Source organism: Tremella mesenterica, assembly GCF_000271645.1.
Source record: "Tremella mesenterica DSM 1558 unplaced genomic scaffold TREMEscaffold_3, whole genome shotgun sequence".
In the NCBI taxonomy this organism is placed as follows: Eukaryota; Fungi; Basidiomycota; class Tremellomycetes; order Tremellales; family Tremellaceae; genus Tremella; species Tremella mesenterica.
The window spans coordinates 510,428-535,770 of NW_006711227.1; the positions used below are offsets into that span (position 1 = coordinate 510,428).

The 25,343-nt window shown below is 51.3% G+C and overlaps 10 protein-coding genes across 10 annotated transcripts; 7 read left to right on the forward strand and 3 right to left on the reverse strand.

Moving 5' to 3' along the window:
- Positions 1–1,083: 1,083 nt before the first annotated feature.
- On the forward strand, positions 1,084–1,915 carry TREMEDRAFT_38210 (uncharacterized protein). The gene is made up of 4 exons (XM_007003242.1): positions 1,084–1,233; positions 1,284–1,392; positions 1,436–1,523; positions 1,578–1,915. The coding sequence occupies exons 1-4, from the start codon at positions 1,089–1,091 to the stop codon at positions 1,896–1,898; spliced, it is 663 nt and encodes a 220-aa protein (XP_007003304.1). The 5' UTR covers positions 1,084–1,088; the 3' UTR covers positions 1,899–1,915.
- A 170-nt stretch (positions 1,916–2,085) lies between these two features.
- TREMEDRAFT_71310 (uncharacterized protein) lies at positions 2,086–3,513 on the forward strand (the record flags this gene model as incomplete). The annotated part of the gene is made up of 4 exons (XM_007003678.1): positions 2,086–2,127; positions 2,275–2,605; positions 2,652–3,270; positions 3,319–3,513. The coding sequence occupies 4 exons, from the start codon at positions 2,086–2,088 to the stop codon at positions 3,425–3,427; spliced, it is 1,101 nt and encodes a 366-aa protein (XP_007003740.1). The 3' UTR covers positions 3,428–3,513.
- A 132-nt stretch (positions 3,514–3,645) lies between these two features.
- On the forward strand, positions 3,646–6,172 carry TREMEDRAFT_38213 (uncharacterized protein). Its single transcript, XM_007003243.1, has 8 exons — positions 3,646–4,224; positions 4,267–4,350; positions 4,401–4,504; positions 4,540–4,933; positions 4,980–5,143; positions 5,187–5,275; positions 5,324–5,731; positions 5,792–6,172. Exons 1-8 carry the CDS (start codon positions 3,659–3,661, stop codon positions 6,074–6,076), a joined length of 2,094 nt encoding a protein of 697 aa, XP_007003305.1. The 5' UTR covers positions 3,646–3,658; the 3' UTR covers positions 6,077–6,172.
- A 3,386-nt stretch (positions 6,173–9,558) lies between these two features.
- TREMEDRAFT_71312 (uncharacterized protein) lies at positions 9,559–11,135 on the forward strand. The gene is made up of 7 exons (XM_007003679.1): positions 9,559–9,740; positions 9,801–9,884; positions 9,982–10,263; positions 10,312–10,371; positions 10,419–10,787; positions 10,832–11,008; positions 11,055–11,135. The coding sequence occupies exons 1-7, from the start codon at positions 9,714–9,716 to the stop codon at positions 11,094–11,096; spliced, it is 1,041 nt and encodes a 346-aa protein (XP_007003741.1). The 5' UTR covers positions 9,559–9,713; the 3' UTR covers positions 11,097–11,135.
- A 1,066-nt stretch (positions 11,136–12,201) lies between these two features.
- On the forward strand, positions 12,202–14,874 carry TREMEDRAFT_73480 (uncharacterized protein; the record flags this gene model as incomplete). Its single annotated transcript, XM_007003680.1, has 3 exons — positions 12,202–12,577; positions 12,738–13,511; positions 13,555–14,874. 3 exons carry the CDS (start codon positions 12,202–12,204, stop codon positions 14,700–14,702), a joined length of 2,298 nt encoding a protein of 765 aa, XP_007003742.1. The 3' UTR covers positions 14,703–14,874.
- TREMEDRAFT_73481 (uncharacterized protein) lies at positions 14,871–19,171 on the reverse strand (the record flags this gene model as incomplete). The annotated part of the gene is made up of 5 exons (XM_007003681.1): positions 14,871–15,280; positions 15,390–17,957; positions 17,983–18,736; positions 18,784–18,997; positions 19,046–19,171. 5 exons carry the CDS (start codon positions 19,169–19,171, stop codon positions 15,025–15,027), a joined length of 3,918 nt encoding a protein of 1,305 aa, XP_007003743.1. The 3' UTR covers positions 14,871–15,024.
- Positions 19,172–19,576: 405 nt separating this feature from the next.
- TREMEDRAFT_68076 (uncharacterized protein) lies at positions 19,577–20,630 on the forward strand (the record flags this gene model as incomplete). The annotated part of the gene is made up of 6 exons (XM_007003619.1): positions 19,577–19,885; positions 19,930–19,984; positions 20,022–20,122; positions 20,183–20,452; positions 20,497–20,569; positions 20,623–20,630. The coding sequence occupies 6 exons, from the start codon at positions 19,577–19,579 to the stop codon at positions 20,628–20,630; spliced, it is 816 nt and encodes a 271-aa protein (XP_007003681.1).
- Positions 20,631–20,719: 89 nt separating this feature from the next.
- TREMEDRAFT_60973 (uncharacterized protein) lies at positions 20,720–21,650 on the reverse strand (the record flags this gene model as incomplete). The annotated part of the gene is made up of 7 exons (XM_007003389.1): positions 20,720–20,858; positions 20,899–20,954; positions 21,002–21,008; positions 21,065–21,089; positions 21,193–21,223; positions 21,380–21,383; positions 21,544–21,650. The coding sequence occupies 7 exons, from the start codon at positions 21,648–21,650 to the stop codon at positions 20,720–20,722; spliced, it is 369 nt and encodes a 122-aa protein (XP_007003451.1).
- Positions 21,651–22,304: 654 nt separating this feature from the next.
- Positions 22,305–23,134, reverse strand: TREMEDRAFT_29287 (uncharacterized protein; the record flags this gene model as incomplete). Its single annotated transcript, XM_007003225.1, has 2 exons — positions 22,305–22,544; positions 22,604–23,134. Coding segments are annotated over 2 exons (771 nt in total), but the record flags the coding sequence as incomplete, so codon positions are not given.
- Positions 23,135–23,623: 489 nt separating this feature from the next.
- On the forward strand, positions 23,624–25,312 carry TREMEDRAFT_38220 (uncharacterized protein). Its single transcript, XM_007003244.1, has 5 exons — positions 23,624–23,873; positions 23,941–24,062; positions 24,125–24,935; positions 25,032–25,183; positions 25,234–25,312. The coding sequence occupies exons 1-5, from the start codon at positions 23,658–23,660 to the stop codon at positions 25,250–25,252; spliced, it is 1,320 nt and encodes a 439-aa protein (XP_007003306.1). The 5' UTR covers positions 23,624–23,657; the 3' UTR covers positions 25,253–25,312.
- The last annotated feature ends 31 nt before the right edge of the window (positions 25,313–25,343 follow it).

Sequence of the window (25,343 nt, forward strand, 5' to 3'; positions counted from 1 at the left end):
TGTGTCGCCACTTGATTGGTTGGTCTATTCCATCTTGGTATTGTTTGAGGTGAAAGAAGAAGTAGATGGAGGGCGGCAAGGGAATCTGCTGACCCAACCTAGTTTAGGCCCGCGGGGTAAAACGCAAATTTGATTGTGGCGATTTGAAATTCGAGAATCGGAAGAACCATCGGGCCACCGTACGGTGTCCGGGAAGTCCCAGGCTGAACTTTCAGTTTCCGGACTACCCCTTCCCTCTTCATTCCTGATAACTATGCATTTTATCCATTCTTCTGTCTCACTATCTCAGCTAGACCTGTTCTACCCTGCATAGAGGTTCTCAAGAGACTACTGACACTCTTCTAAAAGCGTGCTGTATGCTGCATGCTGCTAATGAGGGGTGTAACTAGGCAAAGTTCACTTTCTAGACTTTGCTAAGTGTATTCAAATGTCCCTGCTATCACGGATTTGGAAGAGATTCTACCTCCTAGCCGCTAGCTGCTGTCAGCTCATCTTACTAAACACATCAAATCCCTGTTCTATGCTGGACATGCTACTACATGGTGGGTTGGTCGCTGCCCGCTGCCCGCTGGCCTGCCGGCCACGGACAAACCAGGCTACAGATCACGGAAGGTATCATTATATTGACTATTCTTCGTGACCTTTCTTCTTCTCCTGCTATCTCCACCATTTCTTCACTTATGGATCAGATCTCTTCGGTGGATAGGGCAAGAAATACTCCTCTATCTCATATCAGTTTCCAATGCATAGATTCAAGTGGTCCTGAGCTGCTAGCTTTCAATTTCTCTCCAATTCAAGCCAAAACACCACTTGATGTCGGGTTTTGGAGCAGCCATGATAGCTACATGCATAAAACTCGCCTACATGGGTCCGAGGGACTTTCTCTACACTATCCAGGTGTTTCTAGAGCTCTCAGTGAGCTATGTGGTGCAAGATCAGTGATTTTTGAGAAATGGAGGTAGGGAAAGGGAGTTGCCGGAGGGGAAAATCCGACCTGGGACTTCCCGTACACTGTAGGTGGGTACCGGTGGCGTCATCTTCTCTAGGTAGGTACTTATGTATCTTTTCTATCTTCCTCATCACCACTTATGAGTAACATTGCCATGACCAGTCAGAGAGGCGCCTTCATCGTCTTTGAGGGTCTTGACAGATCTGGAAAGTCCACTCAGGTTGGAGCGGTAGTGGCGCGATTACAACGGGAGGGTCGTAAGGTCAGACTGCAAAAGTTTCCAGGTGGGTGCGTTCTCCTTGAGCGTCTCTGAACTCGACGGTTGACCTCATAGACCGGACCACTCGTATAGGCGGTATGATCGATGCATATCTGCAGAGTAAATCAGAGCTCGATGACCATTCGATCCATCTACTCTTCAGTGCCAATCGATGGGAATGTGCGTGAGTGACATGGTTGAGCAGTCGCTGGAGCTGAGCCGAGGAGGAATGCCATCGAGAGGGATGTCTCATCTGGCACCATTGTCATCGCAGATCGGTATGCCTTTTCTGGGATCGCCTTTTCAGCTGCAAAAGTGAGTCTACGAGTCAGATGCGTTGTGATGTGTGATTCAACTGACCTGTCGTAGGGTCTTTCATTCCAATATTGCTTAAACCCCGACACGGGCCTTCCCTTACCGGATCGGACAGTCTATCTCACTCTTTCGCCCGAGGTAGCTGCATCAAGAGGTGCATACGGAGAGGAGAGATATGAGACGCTGGAGATGCAGAAGCGGGTACGAGAGCAATTCACTCTGGTAGCTGAGGAGACAAGGCGGAGACACGGCGATGATCGGTGGGCTGAGATCAACGCCGATGGGACGGTGGAAGAGGTTGAAGCGCTCATCTGGGAGAACATCCAGCCGGTCATCATGGAGCCCCTCCAATGCCTTGGAAAGTTATGGACATGAATATGTATCATGAACACTCATATAGTAACTCAAGTGCTACTGACCATCATGACAGGTACTTAAGCGGGCAAGATTATTGAAAGGATGAATCAGCCGGTTCCTTCACTCCTCTTTGTCATTCACATCTCTCTCTCTCTCTCTCTCTCTCCTCTCTCCTGTACGACTCTCAGACATAACGCTCCTCACAATGGCAAGAAAGAGATCAGGGGCCAAGCTGGTTTCAGCATCTGTCAGCCCCGTCAAAGTGACCAGAGCTACCGCCGCCGCTGCAAAGTATCAAACTCGAGCGGCTCCACTCAAGGCTCAGGCGGCTTCCACTCTCGATAGCTCACCTTCCACCCAGCGTCCCATCACCAATGATGCCTCCTCCTATCAGCCTTCTTTACTGGCCCCGACACTCCCGTTCAGTCTCCAAGATGCTATCACCCACCTTTCCTTGGCCGATCCGAGGTTCGGGAACATGTTCCAGCATCTCCCTTGCAAACCCTACATCCCACCGTACACCGCCATCGACCCGTTCCGTACCTTGGTCACCTCTATCATTGGTCAGCAAGTGAGCTGGATGGCAGCGAGAGCCATCAATGGACGTTTTCGAGCTCTTTTCGGCTATGAAGATGAGAATGGCTTTCCCAGTCCTGCCCAAGTGGCAGCGACCGAAGTGCAGACGCTCAAAGGGGTGGGATTGAGTACGAGGAAGGCGGAATATGGTAAGTGTGTTTAGTCACCCTGTGACGATCACCGGCTTACTCGAAGTCATCTCTCTAGCAGAGCACTTCTTGTCTGGTCAATTGTCCACTGAACTGCTCCGGGACGGTAGCGATGATCAGATCGCCAAAGCTCTCATCGCCGTACGAGGCATCGGACAATGGACGGTGGACATGTTCCTCATGTTCTCTCTCAAACGTCCTGATGTGCTCCCGGTCGGTGATTTGGGAGTCCAAAAAGGTCTCATACGCTGGGTCTTGGCCGCACACCAGGCACTGCCTAGAAAGAAGGGGAAGAATGACGCAAAAGTTGACCGAGTGGATGAGGACGGTGGTGGAGAGATAGACACCAGGATCCAAACACCTCCCCCATTGGAGCGACAATACCCTCAAACTCCTCATACGCCATCGAACGCTTCTGTCGTCAGATCTGCCGTCCTGCACACGCCTATCAAGCCTACAGATCCGACTCCTCCAACCCCTATCACCCCACTCACTGCCCCCGCTGAGACCCTGGAAGTACCCGACAAGGAGCTACCGCCGCCCACGCCACAAGAGCTGCTGGCTCCAATAAAAGGGCATGAATGGGACGCCAACAAAGCTGCCCCTCTGTCTGAAGGTTTGAGCGTCGAGGTGTTGAAAACGAGGATGGGAGGTAAAAAGGTCAAGTGAGTCGCCCTTACTTGTATTCTCTTTTCCGGAGCTGATTGTGACAGAGGAGGGGCGTACTTGACGCCTGGGGAGATGGAAGCGTTGACCCAACATTGGCGACCTTTCCGGTCTTTGGGAGTGTATTATATGTGGCCTGCAGGTGAAGATTTCTGAGGGCGGAAGCTTGTACGAGTCGGACTGCAACTAGATTATAGCTTAAACTACTCACACTCGTACTCGACATGCACATTTATGACATGGAAGGTGTCATGTGTCTGTCCTCGGTCACCATCAAGCTTGCAGGCCCGCAGTGACAATTCATCAAACCTTATATCTTGCTTTCTCTCTTCCAATCTTTCCGTCTCAATCTTCTCATCATGAACCCGTGAATGAGCGTTTGCTACGATGGAGTCAGAGAGTAGTAGTATAGCGTCTCTCCCTCGTCCTTCAAAGTCTTCCGCTATATTGCTCGACACCCTCTTCCTCATCGCCCTCCGTCTCCTCTACTTCTTCCTCTCGAGACGTTTCCTCCTGGCGACACTCAACCCGACTTTGCGAGACATTTCCAAAGCTGATACCGCTGCGGCTATCCTTCCCACTGAAGCTCCCCGTACTCCCACCCGTCACAACTCCAACCTTGCCGCCTCAGACTTTGAGTTGGACACCGTCTCTGATGACGATCCCTTCACCGCGACGCCTAATTCCTCCTATCCACCTTCTCCAGCCGGCGGCATCGTACGAGATCCCTTCTCTCGTGATAGAGCCGACGAACGTTTCTTGGGACATGGCTTGCCCAGTAGTCCCTCTGGTGAATCGTTGGAGCTACAGAGCTTTGGACAAAAACTTCAAAACGCAGACAGGCCCAGCAACGGAGGAGCAGGTCGGGTGCAGGTCCTTCAGTTGACACATGCTCGTAGCAGTTCGGCTCATGGTGTCAAGAAAGCTACCCGTGGTCTACACAGGGCTTCAAGGTGAGGGATTATATGCCCCAAGCTACTATGACTGACACTCAGACTACTGTTTGGCTTGTGCTTTGCTGAAGGTTGCAACCTCATCACCCTGGTCATCTTCCACTCGCTGGGCATACTGCATGCGAGGTGAGTGTCATGCTTCCCTAGACCTCTGAATGGCCTTCTGATGAAGACAGATCTCGCCATGTCAACTTCTCAATATCTCTACACGTCGTGCTGGCCATGGTGTTGCTATTCGTTCCCCTCGTTCAATGTCTCCTATTGACCTATCGATCTCGAGGTGCGTGATTGACCTTCAGCATGACCAAACTGAAGCCACAGATCCATCAAATTCATCTATCAGTCGACAATCGTCACTGCCTCTCTCGTCTCGTCTCCTTATCGCTCTCATTCCATTCACCTTATACATCTTCTTGTTCACCCGCATACCCCCATACGTAACGGCAGTGGCACCTATGGTCGCACCTTCCGCCGAACCCGAGAACTCGGTGGATGTCGACCTGACCGATGGAGTCGCCCCGAGTGGCATAGACGAGGTCATCGTCAATTGGTCTACATCTGGTCCGGAAGGATGGGAAGGTGGTGGCTGGTTGGCACCCAGTTTGGGAAGACTCATCGTTCTGGGTGTGGTGGTTCTAGGAGGGTTATCTGGTTTTGGTGCAGTCCGAACAGCATGGGGATTCTTCGAGCACGCATCGGGGGCTAGGAGGTGAGTCGTGTGTTCCACTATGAGTGGTCGGAAGCTCAATGACAAGTCGACCCGTTACAGATAGCGACTTACTACAAGCTGAAAGATCATTGTATCGAGTCAGACATGAACTCATCGCCAAAAGAGAAGAACTCAATAGACTGGCCGTTCCATCTACTCCTGGCGGTAGCTCATGGATGGGACGTGTCTTTGGTTCCAGAGAAGATCAAGGTGAGTTGATTTTTTCCCAGCTACTATGCTCATCAAATGGCAGAAAGCGCATCGGTCCGGGCAGAATTATCTGGTTTGCAAGCTATGGAGAGACAAGTGTCCAGATCGGCTACAGCGATGAAACTCCGTAAAGTGATTCTCTCATGGTCACACTCAGATCTCAATGCTGAAAGATGACAGAGGACTCAAGAATTCGGGCACACGCTCCGTGGCAGAATATACCATGTTCTCGGCTACATCTTCGCAGTTTACTGCGCCGCTCGACTTCTCATGTGTCTACCATCCCTCTTCCTCTCACCGCTGTCCACCTCGCAATTACCCAACGAGCCAGAGACGCAATCTCGAGAAAAAGGAAATACCAACGGGGATTGGATTTCCTTTCTCCTCGCTCTCGGTCTCAGCCATCTTCCCACAGGGTCGACGGAGATAGACGTGGCGATGTGGAGCAGAAGTATATCCTTACTCCTCACGGGTTTACTCATCTTGTCAAGTTTAGCACAGGTGCTTCGAAGCTTGATGAGAGTCTTAAAATTGACAAGTAAAACGGTCGGAGCGGGTTTTCTTCTTCTCAGTCTTGGACAGCTTTTTGTATGTCTCCCAAAATCTTCCCTATCCTCTCTCAGATTTTGTGTATGCTGATTATGAAAGGCCACTTATGTCATCTCACTCCTCGTCCAACTCCGTACCACCCTCCCACCTTCACCAGAAGTCGATACTGATCCTTTCTCGCCCTTTTACTCCAATACAACATCTATCGAGATCACTCCGGCTTCAGGCACTACAGACTCGCTTCTCTCTTCCCTACCCGATTTCAGGGTGTTTGGCAGATTGTTCGACGTCATGTTCCTCCTCGCCGCTCTTGGCACAGTCGCTTATCGTTATATCGAGAGGAAAGTGAACGCTGCTGATGAATTGGGGGAGGTGTATAGGTGACGGAATATACATCATAGACATGGGATGCTGCAACTGAGAGGAGGATATCATCTGAACGTTTGGGGGTGACCAGTCATATGCATTGCAATAATTTTCACCACGTTCGATCTTGATGTTCGCTCACATAGACTTGCTTTTCCATATATCCAACAGTTCCTCTGCCAGTTCCTTCTCTACCGTATCGTTGTCGGCATCACCCTCCAGGTCATCCTTGAACACCTCACTCTTGTCGATTTGTATTGTTTGATCCTCCGCTGTAATATTCACCTCATCATCCACCTCTGATGCAGAATATGCAGAGACGTCTGTGTCCTCCGTATCCCACTCGCTATGTCCATCCAGCTCGCCGTCATGCACAGCATTGTCGACTTCATCTCTCATTCGTGACATCCTGTTCCTCGTCATTGGTGTCTCCGCAAATGGACCATCTGAAACTTGGTGTTCAGAAGGTAGTGCTTTTGGAGACTTCTGCCCCGACTCCTCACCCTGCCTAATGACTACACCACTGAGACCGGACTTTAACACCACTCTGCCCTCTTGATGTCCACGATCTCTCACTCGATCCGCTTCGATCGTATGCAGATGGGCCGATTTGGCTAATTTTCTCTGGCCTCCAGGCAGCGGTGGTAAACTTTGTCGAGGTCTCTGGTCGAGACCCGGACTGAGCAAAGCCGCCGATCCAGAGGAGTGTGATGGTGCTGCAGAAGCAGGCTCCCCTGGGTTAGCAGCGGAAAAAGATCGAAATGGTGGGGGTAGATTGGGTCGACGTTGTCTCAGACCAGGTGTGGTGGGTCGTTTCAATGAGGGGGTCCTGCCATTCATTCTTAAACGACTCACAGGACTGGAAGAGGGTCCATTGGTGATTGAACGACTATCAGGGTTCGAAGAAGGAGGTCGAGGATGAATCTGCATCTGCCGGGATGAAGGTGATGGGATGGGGGTGGGACGTTTGAGACCGATGATTGCAGGAGGTCGACCAGAGCCTAGGTCGATGTGTAACCCTGTCAACGGTCCAGTGACTGCACGTTTGACGTAAAAGGACCGTCGACGCTTAGCTTCGGCAATGAGAGGCTTGAGTATTGCGTCGATGGAAGAGGATCTTGTAGCCACCCCGAGAGCGACCATGACGAACAGAATGAATAACTGAGCGATACCACGACGCCGTTCATAACCGATCTGACCACGTTCAGCGGGGTGTCAGACATGGAAAGAAGAGATAGCGCACCTCATCACCCAAGACCCGGAGCTGAGTCATGATATCTCGACGTTCACGTTCCAGGGAGACACGCTGCTGTTCCATTTGCGAAATGACTCGACCGAGTCGGTCCTCCTGTCTCATTCGCTCACACTTTAGCAGAAGATCAAAAAGGAACAAGATTGAAAGTACACGACTCACCTCTCGTTCCCATCTTCCTCGATCTTCATGTTCCCAGTCAGTTCGCCACTCCTCCCAACTCCTTTCCACTCGCCCTAGCATGTGGCGCATGATTTTGGTTTGCTCTTCTATGTACCTAGCCACTAAGGTCGAGTTGCCCTCCAAGGCGTTAAGACGACGTATGATAAAAGCATAGATTGATTCCGAAGAGTCGGAACGTGGTGGAGACGCGCGGGTGTAGGTAGAAGAAGAAACAGAAGTCGAGGTTGTGCTATTGTACGAGGTCGCGGTGGGTTGCGAGCCATCGACACTGATATCTGACAATGGAGATCGAGAAATCGTCGAAGTGGCGTTGTGGGTATTGAGCGATGAAGGGACATTGTCAACTACGGTAATGCTAGGTTCCTCCGATGGCGTTGACAGAGTACCTGCGCCAGGGTTAGTCGGAGAAGCGATGCTAGGATTCGCGATGCTTGTTCCAACAGAGACAATCTCTGCCGTGACCGAGTCGGTGATTAATTCCACTGGTTGGTTTCTTCTGGCCTGCTCCGATAACAACCTCTCCAGCTCATCGAGCTCCAACTCCTTCCTCTTGTCTTCTTCTCTCTGCTGAGCTCGGATTTTCTCTGCCTGCACCTTCTCCTTGGCTTTGCGTTCTTCCGTGTCACGATCTTTGTTCGCATTACGGTCCTTGTCCTTCTCTCTAGCCACCGCCGCTTGTCTCTTTTCCTCCCATTTGAAAGCTTCCATTTGGTTCATTCCATACACCTTAAGTTGAGAGACGGGGCAATAGTACTCGGTCCCGTAGTAGGATGGAAAATCGAGACGAACGAACCGATGGAAAGATGTCGGTTGTGTAAGGGTGAATGTCTGATCATCAGCTGGAATTGTTAGGAGGGAAACTTGGTCTACCCACCTGAGCACCTCGGACGTTCTTGCCTACAAAAGATCCCACCTCTTTCCATTCTGAACTTCGCACTCTGATCTCCCCATCTTCATTAATATCTCCATCCTCAGCATCTTCACCTCCGACGCTGACTCTAATTTCTCTGACCACACCACTGAAGAACTCCCACACAGCCACTTCGAGGGCCTCGATTCGGATCTCATCACAAAGCTCCACGACCACCCAGTGTTCGTCCGCCTTGCAAGGGGTGAGCATATACCTGTCGCGGGATTTGTGAAGTAGAGATGCAGCATGTTGCGTTTGCGGTGAAGCCGAGTGAATTCGTGCTGAACAGTCTGGGGAGGCATAGTTGTACTTGTTATGACTTGGCAGGACAGGGCTTTTGGAGGGCAGATCTGAGGACGAGGACGAGGATGAAGATGCGAGACTTGAAGCAGCAGACGAGCCGGAGTTGATAGATCCAGTCTCTTCACTTGGTCTTTGTGCCGCCTTGCCAGCTGGCGAAATCGGACCAGTGGGTTCGGTCACACTGACGGCAGCGGCAGAAGTGTCGGCGGAGATTTGTTCGCTTATTGTAACTGATTCGGTTTCGGCAGTATCGCGGTGTTCGATTTCTTCCTCTTGGAGCTTTCTCCACTCTTCAAAACTGACGAGATTGGGAGGGACATCGGGTTCAGGCGCTGGTCGAAGGTCGGGGTGGTCCTCCACGGCTGAAGGGGAAGGGAGATGGGGCGAGCTATCACGCATATGTGACACATTCATGTCTGACTGTTTTGATAGACTCCGGATGTCTATCACGACAGAAGGGTACCGACATGTGTTGTGAGCCCGAAGATGGACCCAAGGGTCGGCGACAGAGAAGCCTACACTGTCTGTGACCGTGAAGGGTGAAGGAGAAAGTAAGGGCGCAGAGGAGGAAGCATTCTTAGAAGCAGCTGTTATAGCGAGGATGGAATGCACAAGGTATGTTGGGAGGAGAGGTCTCATGTAGGATAGAGTTCAGTTGTTCAGTGGGTGAACAGGTGGAAGGAAGCGAGAAAGTCAAGACTGGGTAGTAGGGTAGCGGCATGAGCCGCTCTGCCACTCTCCGAATCTGCGGGGCTCCGCTGCAATGGTGGAGGTCCGCTGTACCGCTGTGATCTCCCCGCCGGCCAGAAAGGGCTATGAGCTCATTATAATTACTACTCTCTTCCTTTTCTTCATCGATGAGCTCATGCTGACAAAACACCTCCACCCCTTGGCGATATATATACAGTGGTGCGAGAACTCGTCAGCTCCATTGCCCATCGAACTTGTGTGATCTTCTCTCATCAAACTACACTTGTCAGCATCGCACCGAATTTATATCTACCAAAATGCGTGGAATCGTTGTCCAGCAACTCGTAAGTGTTTCCGTGGCCTCCTTTCACGGCCGGTACATGCATGGCGTCGCTCATCCGCAGGGGGTTGCGACCTTAGAGGACGATCTTCCTGTACCCAAGCCCAACACTGATGAGGTGCTCGTAAAAGTCAATTATGCAGCAGCCGTACGTTCATGCCCACTCTTCCCTCCCCTGAGACTTCTTCTCGTCTTTCCAGTCCACGTATCCTGAAGAATCTCAAGTGACGGACTGAATCTGCCAGAACCCGACAGATTGGAAGCATATGGAGTGGCTATCCCCTCCTGATTCTCTTCTAGGTTGTGACTACTTTGGTACTGTCGTCGAAGTCGGCCCAGGCTCTAGACCCACTCTCAAGGTCGGCGACAAGGTGGCTGGCTTCGTGCACGGAGGCAAATTCCCGACCGAAGGAAGCTTTGCCGAGTATGTCAAAGTGGACAACAAGATGACCACCAAACTCCCAGACGGGTGGGATAGAATGGCCGAAGCTGCAACCTTTGGAGTGGGATATCTGACTGCTGCCTTGGTAAGTGATTTTCAAGTCGCATTCGGAGGTTATGACTGACATAGTCAGTGTCTCTTTCACGCTCAGAAGAACCCATTCCCCCCCTCAAAACGTTCGAGCGATGACTGGGTGAGCTAGCCTCTAGAATTAACGGCCATGCTGCTTGCTGATGATAGTTTTTCGTCCAGGGGGGCGCCTCAAGCGTCGGCCTGTTTGCTATTCAGCTCGCCAAGCTGGCAGGTTATTCGGTCATTACGACTTGCTCCCCCCATTCATTCGACCTTTGCAAGTCATTCGGAGCTGATCATACCGTCGACTATCATGATTATGCGGCGGCTGTCAAAGACATCAAGGATGTCACCCAAGGCAAGTGCAAAGGAGCTTTAGAATGCATTGGAGGGGTCGACGATGCCAAGCTCGCGGTCGAGAGTATTGGCACTGAGGGAGGACTTGTTACTTTCCTATTGTCCGTTCCCGAAGAGGCCAAGAATCGTCGTTCCGACGTCAAATTGGAAGGTATTCTGCTCTACACCATTGGAGGTTATGTTCGTGATCATCTCCACAGGCCTATGCTTAGACTGATGTACAGGCTTTTGACTTTCTCCCAGGACAGCCGCCGGTCCCGGCCTCTCCAGAAGACCGGGCTTGGGCCGAGAAGTGGTTTGAGATCAGCGGCGACGTGGTGGGCAAGTATGGAATTCGAGGCAACCCGGTGGATGTGAGGCAGGGACTAGAAAGCGTCTTGGCTGGGCTCAAGGAGCTCAAGGTGAGTAACCTGGTGGCGCATAGATCTTCAGCTGATCAGACAACAGGCAGGAGTGTCTGGAAAGAAGATTGTGTACAAGATAGATTGAATGGACCATGTATCGACGGCCGGCTGACCATTTAAGACTTATTGCAACAAACTGGTCGGGCATGGCAGTGAAGCTGTGACGGTATAAGATGACCGATGACCGAGCTGCCAGATTGCCACTAACGACGTGCCTGACGAGGGGGTGCGCGGCGCGCGGTGCGAGTTAGTCACTCGTCATGAGCGGAACGAACGTTGAGAATGCCGTCATGGTCCAGCATGGTGCATCCACCAACCCAGCCATTCATGGCGCCGGGGCAAACGGTAGAGGCAGGGAGGGATGCACTCAGTGATCAGTGAGCCCCTCCAATCGCCAATTGCCAATGGAAAGAGAGGAGAAAGAGCAGAGCCCCCAGTAGTAGTACTGTAGTGTTTCCCGGCGGAGGTCGCCGTATGGACGGACGGTAGTCAGTCACCCTCGCCCCTCCCCCCCCGGCTCGCTTCGCTTTTCTAACCATAACTACTACTACCTCGTCCTCTCTCATCTCACCTCCTCTCACTCCATACGCCCAACTTCCACTCTTCTCTTCCCAGCTGCATGCTGCACATCATCGTTTGACTTCCGCTTCGACGCATTCTAACCGAGTCATCAGTGACAGAGACGACGCGACGTGGTACAGTACTCAGCCGAGGGAGGGAGCAAGGTACCTTTCGATCTGTAGACTGAATCACCCCTCTCACCCATCACCCACTCGCTCACCATCGCCCATCTCTCTCACTCTCGCGATATACTCCGGCCCCAACCTTCTCTCCCCTTAATCACCCAGTATACATCCGTCTAACTCTTCCTCTCATATATCCCGGACATGGACTATCCTCTTCGTCCTGGCTCAGCCCCCATCACCCCACTCCCCCAATCTGGTATATCTTCAGACTCTACCAAACCTTCATCCTCTTGCCGTGAGCCATCCAACCTCGACTGGAACCATTTCGTCAATCTTACTACCCCGCCTCTTGTCAATCCAGGTCCAGCCCCCACGTCCAAGCAATTCGATATCTCCTCTTATCCTAGGCCATCTTACGACCAACCCTCTCCTCAGCCCCCGCCTCCAGTCCACCTCCGGCAACAATCACAACATCACCTTGACACCCTCTCTCAACCCTCTCAGATGCATCAACCTCGTCCCCCTGCTCCACCGAATGGCAAGAGTGTAAACAACGGAGTTCAAGACAATGGTCTTTCGCTCGATCCTTCCGCTTTCACACGCGATATTCGCTTCCAAGTCCCTTCGTTTCTGTCCAATCACGTCGGAGGAGCCCCCACCTTCCCACCAGGTGGTGAAGCATGGACTGGCTTCAGCGGTGCCAATATTTTCGACGTCAACAGCCAGCTGACTCCTGGAGCTCTGTTCAGTCATGTTTTTGGCAACCAGCACAATGGTTTTGGCGGAGCAGACAATCATGTTCTGGATGGCCTTGGGGGTTTCATGCAGAGTGATAGTGGTTGGGAAAACTGGAAGGAGAATAACTTGATGGGCGTTCCCGGTGCGCAGCAACATCACCAAGTATCCAAGCCGCCTCTACTCACTATTCCTCAACCGGAGCCACCCGAATTGCCTCGAGTCAAGTCTGCTTCTACACAAGTCACACCTATATCCGCCGGCTTTCCCTCACTCCTCGTTCAACCGCCTAGCGCCCCAGACAGGGTCCAACGTTGCGTCTTCTTCCACCGCTCCATATGCTCCTCCCCCTGACTCGAATTTGAACTCCACTACGGCTCCTGCATTCATTGGACCAGACTTGGCGGATGGTCCAGGTTTGTACTCGACGACAGGCTTTGACATGGTTGGCGTGCTCGCAAGAGTGGCAGGAAGAAAGGACCCCAAAACCGTTCTTGGTCCGGTTGATCTTAGCTGCAGTTTCCTCGTAGTTGACGTCAGGCGTTTCGATTGTCCAATCGTCTATGCCAGCCCCACCTTCAGTGCTCTAACCGGCTACGAATTACCACAGATACTTGGGCGCAATTGCCGGTTTCTACAAGCACCTGATGGAGATGTAGTCAAGGGTTCAAAACGCAAGTATACTGACAACATCGCCGTCTCACACCTGAAGCGCATGCTCAACGCTGGTAAAGAGTGTCAAGCATCTTTGATCAATTACCGCAGAGGTGGTGTACCGTTCATCAACCTTGTCACCGTTGTACCGATACCATGGGACGGTACGGACATAGTCTACCACGTTGGTTTTCAAGTCGATCTTGTGGAACAGCCGAATGTGATTTTGCGAAATATGAGAGATGGGAGTTATCAAGTCAACTATACAGTATCCAATCCACCTCAACCACCTCTGCGACCTCCCGGGAGGGGCGATCTGTCCGGTCTGACACCCGAAATGCTGGATATTCTGGGTCCCCGACTGAACACGTTGAGTGAAGACGGTCGGATGGAATGGTACAAGATGGTGTTGGAGAATGCCGATGGTAAATGTCTCGTCCTTGTCCCCTTGTATTGGCTGACGATAAGACTTTGTTCATGTATTATCACTCAAAGGGTTGTTCCAATATGTTTCACCATCTGTTCGCCGGGTCCTCGAATACGAACCGGAAGATCTTCTCAACAGGAATATTGCCGACTTATGTCACCCATCCGATATCGTCCCACTTATGCGCGAGCTGAAGGATTCGACCCAATCAACCGGTGAGAATCAACCAGCACGAACCGTCTCGCTCGTCTTCCGCATACGGCGTAAAAGATCTGGCTATGTGTGGATTGAATGTACCGGTCGCTTGCATGTCGAGCCGGGAAAAGGAAGAAAAGCAGTCATCCTCAGCGGTCGAGCTATCGGTATACCAACTCTCATGTGGGGTTGTGTAGCGAAACAAGGAGGTTTATCAGCCAACGAGTTCTGGGCCAAATTGTCATACAACGGTCTCATACTTCATGTTACGGAATCCGCCTCTGCGTTCCTTAGCCAAACAATGGAAGACATCGTTGGTCAAAGCTTTCTGTCGTATCTCCCAAGTGATGACCTGTCCTTCCCCGCTTCTCCACACGGATCGATGCGGAACAGTATGGAGTTGGCTTTACGAGCGGCAGCCAATGGAGAAACGAGGGATGGGGCGGTCACGCTTACGCATACTCTAATCCAACCTACCACTGGAGCGTTGCTCAATGTCGACACCATCATCTATGCGCTTCAGAGGACAGGTAGTCCGCTATCATCCCCCGACTCTGACAATTCACCATTCGATCTCGTGCCATCGCCGACATCATCGTCTTCAGTGTTACCAGGAGGACGTCCCTGCTCTTTGCTCGTACAGGTCAAAGTTGTGGGTTCTACAAGCAGACCAATTGTGCACCCTGGCAATGCAAATATGTTCGAAGAGCTCGAAACCACCCGTGGGACTTCATGGCAATACGAACTTCATCAACTTCGACTACTCAATCGTCGACTCAAGGAAGATATCGCCAACGCTCGTTCGAAAGGTGGGCAGAGGGCCAAGGGTAAGAAGAGAAAGGTGGATGATGGAGCGGGAAATGGAGGTTTGGGAGGAATGGGACCACCTCCGGTGCCGGGTCAAACGATAGCGGAGACGACCACTGCAGCACCGCGACATCAACTCGCGGCTGGATTCGGGTTTGTCATGCCTGGTATGCCAGCTTATTTTTAATTTCCTACTTATGTACCGTACGTCTGAGGGTGATCAACGAGGTGCCCATGTGTATCTCAAGAAAGACACACAAAATTAGCGGAATCTCTTGGGGGGTTAGATGGGGCGAAACACGCAGTGATAATTACTGTGATATATTACTATTGATGATTTGCATCGTGTGAAATACTGTAGCATAATTGATCATTCTCCGTCACTGCGTCTAGCTACTATGCTTGATAATCGAGTTTGTGAAGTACAATATACGTATACATGTCTTGGTCTTGAATCTGGTCATACGTTGTAAGGTCGTGATCGCGTTGCGTCATATCATGAAATAGAATCAAGGTCGTCTATTGTGGGAAGGGGAAGGTCTGGCGTATTGTTCCCTCTGAGCATCTCTCACGGTGGGACTATCAGAGGCTTTGCGAAGGTAGTGCATTGGTGAGAGTTGAGATGCGACAGAATTGGACAAGGAGCGTGGGAGGGACCGAGAGGGTAGAGGGGTGTGAGGTGCAGGGGAACCGAGTCTGACTGATGTGGTGAGGTTTGGCGAGGGCATAGGTTCTGTCAACTCGGAAAAATGATCTTGCAAGAATCTGAGTGTCAGACTGACTCCCCATTTCATATACACCACGTAATGTTTTGAAAAAGAGGCTTGTTGAGGTGATCTGGAAAAGTCGATAGAGGCAAACTAAGTCAACTCACTGAGACAATTCGCACCAACCTCCACCGACACGCACCATGACCATTTTACTCCGTAATATACGACAATAACACAGTCTAGCCCTTCCTTTCGCTCCTATCCAATAACTTCCGGTCTCAGTCTCCCATCCTTCTTCCAGTGGGGCAATCTCCTGGTTGACAGGTACAACAGGCACATGAACCTTCAGTTTATTGACCACTTTACCCACGGCCACATCGAGCTTGCTACGCGGATTAGAAACGTATCTGCGTTTTGGAGTTACTGGAAGAGGTCTCGGAGTGGAAGATATGAGGGGCAGTTCAGATGAAAAAGACCGCATATGAGACGAAACGTGGGAAAGGCGGTTGGCGTGAGGGCCAGGGGAGGTTGAGATGGGTATTCGACTGAGATGATGAGGTATTTGAGATCCGGACGTTGCACGGTATCTCGGTGCGTCAGGGGAGAAGATGGAACGAGGAGTGAAAGCTGCTCGCATTGAAGAATGGGTAGATTGAATCGATCTTGGTGATACAGTCGGAGGAGTTGAAATGCTGCTTTCTGTTTCAGACGATTCGTTTTCTGTGGGTTTATCTATCGACTCGATCATCTTTAACGTGTTTCGCAAACGTCGGATCTCAAAGCGAACTCGAAGATCATCTCTCAGCTCTGTTGACGCCTCTTCTACTTTAGTCATAGCGGCTGACGCTTGCTTCAAGAAGACCTCATGATCGAGGTCCATATCGATGATGACAAGAATTTCACTGATAATTTTGTCGGCTTGTTCCACAGAGAATGTAAATTCCTCCAACTGGTCTAATCGAGCGATTTGGCTTCGAGCAGTTTCCAGCTCCATGAACAATTCATCGGCAGGTAACTTGTCCTCGACCTCAACCGTGATCGCCTTCACCTCGTCTCTGATCAACGCTAAGCTGTCCTTGTCAGGTAGACGAACGCCAAGTGATTCCACATCGTCCTCGACTTCGGGAGGCATAACAATCGATGCCAAGTCCAAAGCCAGTAGACGGGAGATAAGACGATTTTTCTCTTGACGCTGGGTTTCCTTCAGGATCGATTTGTCGAGCCGACGAGCAGATTCGAAACTGTCGTCTTGGGGAGGGGGAGGGGGATGTAATGCATGATGAAGGGCCGCGGCCACTCTAGCTTGAGCCTCGTTGACTCGCACCCGGGCCTCCTCGTCTAGATGTTCCAAATGTTCGGCAATGTCCACTTCTGGCACTGAACCTTCACTCGATAGCGGCGGGGTATCAGGTGGCGTCAATCGAAAGGCCCCAGAATATTTGCTTATCAACGAGGGCGACATCTCTTCGACTGGTTCCCGGGACACTTCGATAGCCGCATGAGCAACAGTCAGTTGAGGAAGACGTTCAAGCAGACTTGTGTTCCATCTGGTGACCGACTCTTTCATACCTTTCAAAGCATCCGGGTTCTCCTCAGTTGGTGTGTCGTCAATACTTTGCTGGACTCGCGCCACCCATTCGACAGATTCCTGCTCGATGTCACGGACTACCTTCGCCTGGTCTCTCACCGCTTTCCAACTGACGACTAAATCGTGAGTCGAGCGTATTTCTTGCTGCGTACGACTCCTCATGTTCTGCAGGTATGTCTCGAGGGGACGGAAGCGCTCTATTTGTCCTCTGTTCGTTATGAGCGCGTGCACTTCGTCGAAACAGTTGAAGAATTGGGTGGCGGGAATATCCAAGGTATTTTGAAAGCGCCTTCCAAAATCTGTCTGTTGATTCATCTGGTCCGACGCTCTGATAGCTTCTGTGACGACGGTGCGAACGTCCAAAAGCTCTATCATGATCGACTTTGACGCTTCGATGCACCTGACCGCTAACGGCATGATCTCCAGATCGAGAGCAACCATCCTGGCTTCATTGCGGACCTCCTCAACCACGATCGACGACTCGTTTAGAACGTCGGCGGCTGTCTCGTTCACAAGCTCTGCAGGGTTCGTCACTAAACTCTGCGTCATTTCCGACATCCCGCGTGCCGCTACCTGTCTCTTCGTTACCGCCAGCTGTAGACGGTCACAGACTGGGTCTGCTAATTCAAACATATGGGCAATCTCCAGCCACTCGGGGACCGCTGCAAACCATTGATTACCGTACTGTTCTAGCTGAGCGACGTCAGGCGAAGGTCGAGGAATAGAGGAAGTCCCCTGGCGCAAAAGAGTGAGGGTTCGGGTTGCCTGGTGAACAAAGGATTCGACCTTTGGGGTGAAAGTTAGAATGGAGTCGTTGGCATCGGTGAACTGACCCAACAGTTTTACCAGCCGGGAACAGTCCGCAATCTGCTTTGCCGCATCTCTTCGAGCGGATGATAAGAATTGACAGAGCCATACGTTGTATTCTGTATGAGAGGGGTAGGCTGAGTGTGAAGGGGTGGGGAACGTGTCATCGACCTCTTTCGGAAGAGCAGCTTCTGCTTCCGACAACCGCGATTGTAGTCTTGAGGCGTCATACTTGATTTCACCTTGTCGAACTTGCAAAATGTCATGAAAGAGGTCGGTCGCGAGCTCTGCGGCTCCGGAAACAGCTTGATGATATGAATCGGCCCTGCCAGATGAGCTAACGATCATGCCAATATACTCACCTTTCCCATTGCCTTTCGAGCTCCTCGCACCAGCTGATACGTCCTGACACATCTTGCACTCTGCTGTCCAGCTCATCTTGTATGTCCAGCAGCTGGTCGGGAACAGAGCCCGGAGTTTTGATATCATTCGGTCCACGAGTGTCGCCTAGCCCCTTGAGATGAGGTGCAAGATCTACCATGTCGTCGAGAGCCTTGCTACCAGGCGACACGAACATTGACTGGAGTTGATCATATCGGATATGAAGATTTGACAGTTTTGTATGCAATAAAGATCTTTTCAATGACGAAGGGCTAGACGTGCCTATGGAATGTCGGGAGGTGGGTTTGACAAGAGGGGTCTTCATTCCACTAGAGTCGCTTGATCGTTGGACATGGTCGGGGGTGGAAGCAATGGAAGAAGAAACGATACGCTTTGGCGTCTGCGGCGTTTCTGTCGCCACGACGGAGATCAAGGATGGAGTATTACGAAAGGGTTGATCAAGGGAGTTCCTCGTCCGATGTCTGGCACTCGTAGATATCGTGGGTCTCCAGCGCCCAGCCTCGCCTACGACAGTTCCTATTTCCGCCACGATGCTCTCGCATTCTAGCCTGATATGGCCCCGTAATTTATCCCACCTGAGTCGTAGTGCGGTGAGGTGCAGCAAATCTCTTCTTTGGCGCAAGAGCTTTAACAAGCGGTCGGCAAGGACGACAAGATCCAATGCAACAGAGACGATATGAGTGGAAGGTGGGGCCAATGGGACAGATGTGAGCGCTGTGAAGATTAGTGTAGTCTGCATTGCTATTAGTTAATGGACGCACCTCTCACTTTTGCTCTGATCCTAGCCAGTTCACCACCATCAAAGGCCAATATCTCATCCTCTAAGACATCTCGATCCTGTTGAGCTTGTCGAACCTCTATCTCCGAGGGGAGTTGCCATGAAGATGTCGAAGCCCCTTGGCGGATGACATCAGAGCCATCATGCTCCAAGACTGGGTGCAAGAAGGGATAGACAGGGGGTAGACTAGTCAAGACCTATGAAATTATCAACATTGAATACACACATATGTCAAGGGGACTCACTTTGAGCTTGCTCTCGAACCATCGTCGCTTCTCTGAGAACGCCTTGAGCTCTTCAGCATCCTCTGAGGTGAGGTCCTTCAGATCATTGTCAATGTTGAGATCGGAGTTCTCTGATAGCTCGGACATACCGCAAGGAATAGAGATAGTAGAATGTGAGTCGAATGGGGATATTAAGAGGTGAAACAGACCGAAGCATGGCGTAACGACATGGTGATACAAATATACGTACAAATACTTAGTGATGTGTGGGGCGGGGAGGGGAGGGGATGGACATGCATTGTCTTTGCGGGGATTCCCGATTCATTCCAGTCGGCGATCACCGCTATACATACACTCGTACCTTTCCGCCACGTGGTCGTCGACACAGCCCTTCCCTTGCATCCCTTTTCAACCTTCCAACTTGGATAACTTTTGGTGGGGTCATCTCAGGTCACCTTTCGGCATAGCGGACATCGTTGACACATCTCACACACAACGCTACTCTCTCTCTCTCTCTCTCTGATATAGCTTGTCTCGGAAATTTACTCGGTGATGGCTCACCCTTCTCCTCCAGCAACCGTCCTCGCCTCGCATCTCTTAGCACAGACCACGTCGGCCATTGGTGTGCTGGAGTCACTCGGCATAATCTCTTCCCAAGATGCTTCCCTCATACGTTCCAAGCTCCCTTCTCCCGCCGGTCCCTTCCCCACCCTCACCCCGCCTTCACCTCGGAACGATGTGTCTGGTCCGTTCGGTCGTATGAACATGGGTCCACCGGGACAACAGCAGATCGGTCCTCCTGCTTTACCGGCTCGCAGGGCCGAGGTACGGGCCAAGGCTTTATGGGATTATCATGGGACTGTGAGTTGTACTTTGCCCTTCCAGGAGCACGGCTGACATCAAAGGAAGCAGACGATCTTGTGTTCAGAGCAGGGGATATGATCATCATTGACGAAGAAGGTGAGTTGGGAGGTTCAAGCTCGTAGCTCATCAACAGTCAACGAACAATGGTATCGCGGTAGAGTCATACCTCCCGGTCAATCTGTTCCCATCGAAAGGTCCGGTCTGTTTCCCAGTAATTACGTCGAAAAACTGTCAGTTCACTATTATTGGTCATACACAACTTGAGCTGACTTAGTCAGCCCTCCAGGAGGTCAGGCTCATTCTCCTGTTCAAGCACCCGGTCCAGGTCCGAGTGGTCAATATTACGGTTCATCCCCTCAGTCTTCTCATCCTCCCGGTCCGATGTATCAACCACCACCTCAACAAGGTTACAACCAGTACGAAAAGCAATACCAGCAATATCCCGGTCAACCGCAACATGGTCAGATGATGCTCGCTCAGCCTCCCCCAGTGCCAGCACCCGCTCCCATCGTTGTGCAACAAGAGGAGGCTCGTAAGGGTAAATTTGGACGTTTGGGGTCTCAGGTGAACTTACATGCCGCTCATACACCGTCAAGCTAACATTGCAGCTTGGTAATGCCGCTGTTTCCGGAGCCGGCTTCGGATTTGGGTCAGCAGTCGCGTCGGAGATGGTCCATAGCAGTCAGTCACCTTTCTGTCTGGTTGAGAACAAACGTCAGATGCTGACAGCACAGTTTTTTGATCTTGGAGATGTTGTACTTAGATTGCATGTGCATTGTTGTTCATACGTTACTGGCACCACTGTCGATGCATGGCTAGACTTGCCCGGGATCAAGTCAACTGCTGAATTACTGTCTCTGCTGTGGGCCAGGTCACGGTCGATGGTGGCCCAGAGCTGGAGTGGTCCCGCCCTGTCATGGACTCTGTGGTGTGAAGGGGCGCATGTCGAATGTGACATAGTTTAAGTCGTCTGTTCATCAGGAAAGGACGAGCTTCGATATTTCACTCACATGACACATAATCTCTCAGCCAATCTTCGTCGTCGGATCCCACGACGGTGTAGCGACTTTGTTCAGTTCCATGTTCCCGTCCTTAAAAGAAAGAGGATCTCACGTCATGACTGTCTCTCAGCATTCCTCCGCACAGTTGTTATCGAGGAGAACGAAGGAGACTCACTTTTCTCCACCTTCTTCCCATCTGGCTGTAAAGTCAATTACCTCGTAGCTATCTAAGTTACGCAAAGGGACAAAGTTACCAGATGCAAGTCATACTCCTTCCAATCAGCACAACTCTCCTATGCTCACAGCGAGGGTGAGATGACGCACAGCTATTTGTCTGACGATCAGCAAAGTTTATGGGGTCTAAAAGACATACTCGACGAGTTGTGATTTGGATCGCAAGAACATATGAATGGTATCCTCATTCCTGCCTGTATCGGGGAACCACCTGAATTCAACTTGTTTGACTTGACATGTGAATGAAGAACCTCACCAAGCTGCTCATGTCAGCGGATCGCGAGTGAACATGAAAGGACGATCGTACTACTCTTGTACCAATACGCTTCTGCTGCTGTTGTGCTGTGAAGACGATATTGACTAGGATGGTCAACATCCCTCTGATCATCGGGTGTGTGCAGAAAAAGGGGGAAGACCCACTGATAATAAATGTCCCAACGTTCCAGTCGGAGCTCAGGATTCACTTCCGACTCTTTCTTCATCCTGCGCTGCACTTGAGAGACCTGCAGTTTGGTCACTCTGGTCATCTTTAAGAGAGAAAGAAAGAGGAGTCAAGTTGAGTCATCAGGTGGTGACTAGGTGACTGGGTGAATCAGATGGGGACTCAAGCGATCAACGACAGAGTATTTAAGCGAGGGTTGAGACATGGCATCAGTCTCAAGTGCAAGATCTATACCAGAGGTCTAGACTGGGCGGCGTGATAGCATCGTGAAAAGACAGTACGGTCAGAAAGATACAGGTACAATCTCACCCCTCCATTGAAAGCATGAAGGATGTGCATGGTTGAATGTAAATGGGATATCTTCGACGGACAGAGGCTCACTCTTTCTTTCCAAGGCCTGTCCGTACAGAGAAAAGCTTCCCAATCTCCACAAGTTCAGCCACTCTAAAGCAGCTCGAGAATCACTCGGGTTGAACAAGAGATCAATGTTCGCTCGGTCATACGCCTAGATGTGCAGTGTTCTGGAGCATAACAGGCACCTTGCTGAGCGAAGAGATGGAAGCAAAGGAGGAGCCGAATTTCTTGGGGAATCCCCTCCTTCGATCGCTTTCCGTACTTCCGTCATGGTCACATGACACGACGATACAACGAAAGTGACAAACATTTCGGGGTCTCGGAATGCTATATATATACATTCAACATGCCCTATGTAGATACAACGAGCATAATAGCCATCATCTTACCTCGATTCCAGACGCTTGATCTTCTCCTCGAGCTCCTTGTTCTTCCTCTCCAACTCCCCATTCTTCTCCTGCAGCCCCGCAATAGTCTTCCTCAACCCCTGTTTCATCTGTTCAGAAGCATGCAACAATCTGTCTTGTCTTTTGATATGTTCTGATATTGATTCTAATGACTCCAGTGTGGTCGACACGGAAGGATGAAGACCAGATTCCGTCCCGGGAGTGTTCAGAAATGGATTCTGTCTATTTAGTGGGTCTCTTTCTCTTTCTCTCGTGAAGCAGACCGACTCACGAGAACCCCACTCCCCACTACTTGTCTTTTGGGTGTCACACCCTGTTCAGATTCCTCGTCTTGTTTCCTCTTCTTCCTCTGTCCCTCGCCCACCGAGGCACGCAATTTGTCAGAGAAAACCGCTTGGGCCGGGGTGGATTTTGCAGATGAGAAACTTTCGCTATTGTCTGTCCTCTGGGTGCTCGGACTAGCGAGGATGGCTTCTTTTTCCAGTTCATCCGCATCCACTTGATTCCAATCGATATCTTCAGTGTCGTCGCCACCCACAGCACCGGTACCAGGGGCGGGAGATTTGACGCTTGGCCCAGGCACCCCAGGTTTACCGAAAGTAGCTTGGGGTGGACGTCCGAGGACTTGACCAGTGGAAGGAGGGGGACGGGACGACGAAGGAAGGAGACGAGAAGTCGAAGGTGAAGCAGGTGGGACGATGTGGCCAGATAGAATGAGTTCATCTTCCCATTTGAAAAATCTGCATTTGTCGGCATCATCTCGAGGTAGGGGGCATGTGTAAAACGCTCTGTCTCGAATGAGCTCTACACATGTCGAGAGTGTATGTGCAAATGGCTCACCTGCCAGAGTTCTTAGTATGTGGCCCTGCGACCAATCGGACAGCTCTTCGTTGATGTCCCTCAGGATCAGCCAAGTGAGGAGGGAAGTGGTTCTGAACACTCACAGAACACTTGACGCCGGCGTCTTCTCCGGGCGATTGTGGTTGTATTTGAGTTCTGGCAGGAGCGTGCGTATAGGTCCTTGTTCTTGGAGGTACCATCCCTCTTTCGGCGTAGCAGAGACGTCTCCCTTCCTCGATATAGTATTGCAGCATGAGGTACTTGAGATTCACATGTCCGAGCTGTAAGTACAGTATGTAGACTTTGGCTTGAGAGGGAGGGATGCGGGAGGAACCTAGTCAACCCGGCAGGCACGGTGCCACATCTCGGATATTGCGGCGTTATTGTGAGAACTGAAGCTGGGTATTTCCGATTGGCCAGAGGGTAGTTAGAGACAAGATGGAGGAACCGCAACTGTCCTTCACCTTGCCATCTCTCCACATAACCCACCCATGTCACTCCTCACACGTATTCCTCACGGCCGTATCCCCCAAGCCGTACTCAGAAGGGCCTACGCTACGGTCGCTGATGTTTCCGGTGTCAAAGTTGCAGGCATAGAGACCGGTCAACCCGCAGCGACGACCAGTCTTACCGTCGTGGTAAAAGCCGGAAGTCGGTATGAGACCAAACCAGGCGTGGCTCATGCGTTGAAAAGCTTTGCTTACAAGGTGGGTCCATTTCGGACAGATCTCAACTGCATCTTGTGAGAAGCGGTCTCAAGACTGACTTCTGCAGTCCACATCAGCTGGATCGGCTCTGAAGACGACGAGAGAGACGGAATTGTACGGAGGTGTCTTGTCCGCTACGTTGGGAAGGGAACATTTGTATCTCACCGCCGAGTTTTTACGGGGAGATGAGTGAGTCACATCATTTCTTCCCTGATAACACTATCCCGAGTACCCTCGCTGATCATTTGTAGAGCACACTTCCTCTCTTTGCTCGCTTCTGTCCTCTCATCAACACATTTCTACCCTCACGAATATGCCGAGCTCGTTCTGCCTACCCTTGAAGCTGAAACCTTATCTGCCATTTCCTCTCCCACCACTCTTGCTCTAGACCTCGCTCACCAGCTCGCCTTTCGTCATGGACTAGGCAACTCGCTTTTCGCATCACCCCATTCACCGGTCTCAGTCACCGACGTCAAATCATTCGCCCAACAAGCTTTTGCAAAGTCCAACATTGCCGTCCTTGGTTCTGGTATCTCCACCGACGCTCTCTCCAAAGCCGTACAAAAAGCTTTTGGCTCTGGTTCAGCTTCAGGTTCCAGCACTCTTGCACCTGGTTCGACAAAGTACTTTGGAGGAGAACAACGTGTACCTCTCGATCTTCACGCCAACCCTGCCGCACAACCTACCATGATCATCGCTTATGGCTCGACTTCAGCTCCTTCCCCTGAACTCAAAGTCCTGCCCCATCTCCTGGGCGGCGTATCCTCTGTCAAATGGTGTGACGGCGCATCTCCTCTGTCACAGGCTGCCGCCAAAGTTCCCGGAGCCAGTGCCGAGGCCATTCTCCTGCCATACTCAGATGCGTCTCTGTTTGGTGTTATCATCTCGGCACCTACGAGTGAGGGTGTAGCGATGGTCGCGAAAGATGTGGCAGTGGCTCTCAAAGCTGCAGGCAAGGGTGTGAAGGATGATGAGGTTAAGCGGGCGATCGCCAAGGCAAAGTTTGCAGATGCCACCGCGTCGGAACGAGTCGCTAGCCTGATCTCGACTGCTGGGCCTGCGGTGAGTCAATTCGCCCATTTACCGACCTTGCTCCTTCTGCTTGCGGCTGGCATACCATGTATGGGACCTGAAACAGACCCGACACTGACCATCCAGCTCTTTTCTTCTGGTGGTGTGGCGGCTCCAGACGCTTCCTTTTCCGCACTGCAAAAAGTATCCCCGACCGCTCTTGTCAAGGCCGCGAAAGAACTGTTCCAGCCCAAACCTACTATTGTAGCTGTCGGAAACTTGTCTGTTCTTCCTTTCGGGTACGTACCCCGTCATTTCTCGTGTCTCGTCATATCATGCTGACGTGCAGGGATGAGCTGGGGCTCTGAGATAGATTGGCATTCCGAAGCATGCAAAAATGCACATGAACATACGAGCTGTTCGTAAGGGAATTCACCTGAATGATACACCCGTGCAACA

Coding starts and splice junctions, on each gene's coding strand:
- TREMEDRAFT_38213 (XM_007003243.1), top strand. CDS start 3,659: ATGGAGTCAGAGAGTAGTAGTATAGCGTCTCTCCCTCGTCCTTCAAAG. Junction 5,276..5,323: donor CAGCGATGAAACTCCGTAAA/GTGATTCTCTCA, acceptor GAAAGATGACAG/AGGACTCAAGAATTCGGGCA. Junction 5,732..5,791: donor TCAGTCTTGGACAGCTTTTT/GTATGTCTCCCA, acceptor TGATTATGAAAG/GCCACTTATGTCATCTCACT.
- TREMEDRAFT_71312 (XM_007003679.1), top strand. CDS start 9,714: ATGCGTGGAATCGTTGTCCAGCAACTC. Junction 9,741..9,800: donor GAATCGTTGTCCAGCAACTC/GTAAGTGTTTCC, acceptor GCTCATCCGCAG/GGGGTTGCGACCTTAGAGGA. Junction 10,372..10,418: donor AACGTTCGAGCGATGACTGG/GTGAGCTAGCCT, acceptor TGCTGATGATAG/TTTTTCGTCCAGGGGGGCGC.
- TREMEDRAFT_38220 (XM_007003244.1), top strand. CDS start 23,658: ATGTCACTCCTCACACGTATTCCTCACGGCCGTATCCCCCAAGCCGTA. Junction 23,874..23,940: donor TGAAAAGCTTTGCTTACAAG/GTGGGTCCATTT, acceptor TGACTTCTGCAG/TCCACATCAGCTGGATCGGC. Junction 24,936..25,031: donor TCTCGACTGCTGGGCCTGCG/GTGAGTCAATTC, acceptor CTGACCATCCAG/CTCTTTTCTTCTGGTGGTGT.
- TREMEDRAFT_38210 (XM_007003242.1), top strand. CDS start 1,089: ATGAGTAACATTGCCATGACCAGTCAGAGAGGCGCCTTCATCGTCTTT. Junction 1,393..1,435: donor GCCAATCGATGGGAATGTGC/GTGAGTGACATG, acceptor TGAGCCGAGGAG/GAATGCCATCGAGAGGGATG. Junction 1,524..1,577: donor TCGCCTTTTCAGCTGCAAAA/GTGAGTCTACGA, acceptor GACCTGTCGTAG/GGTCTTTCATTCCAATATTG.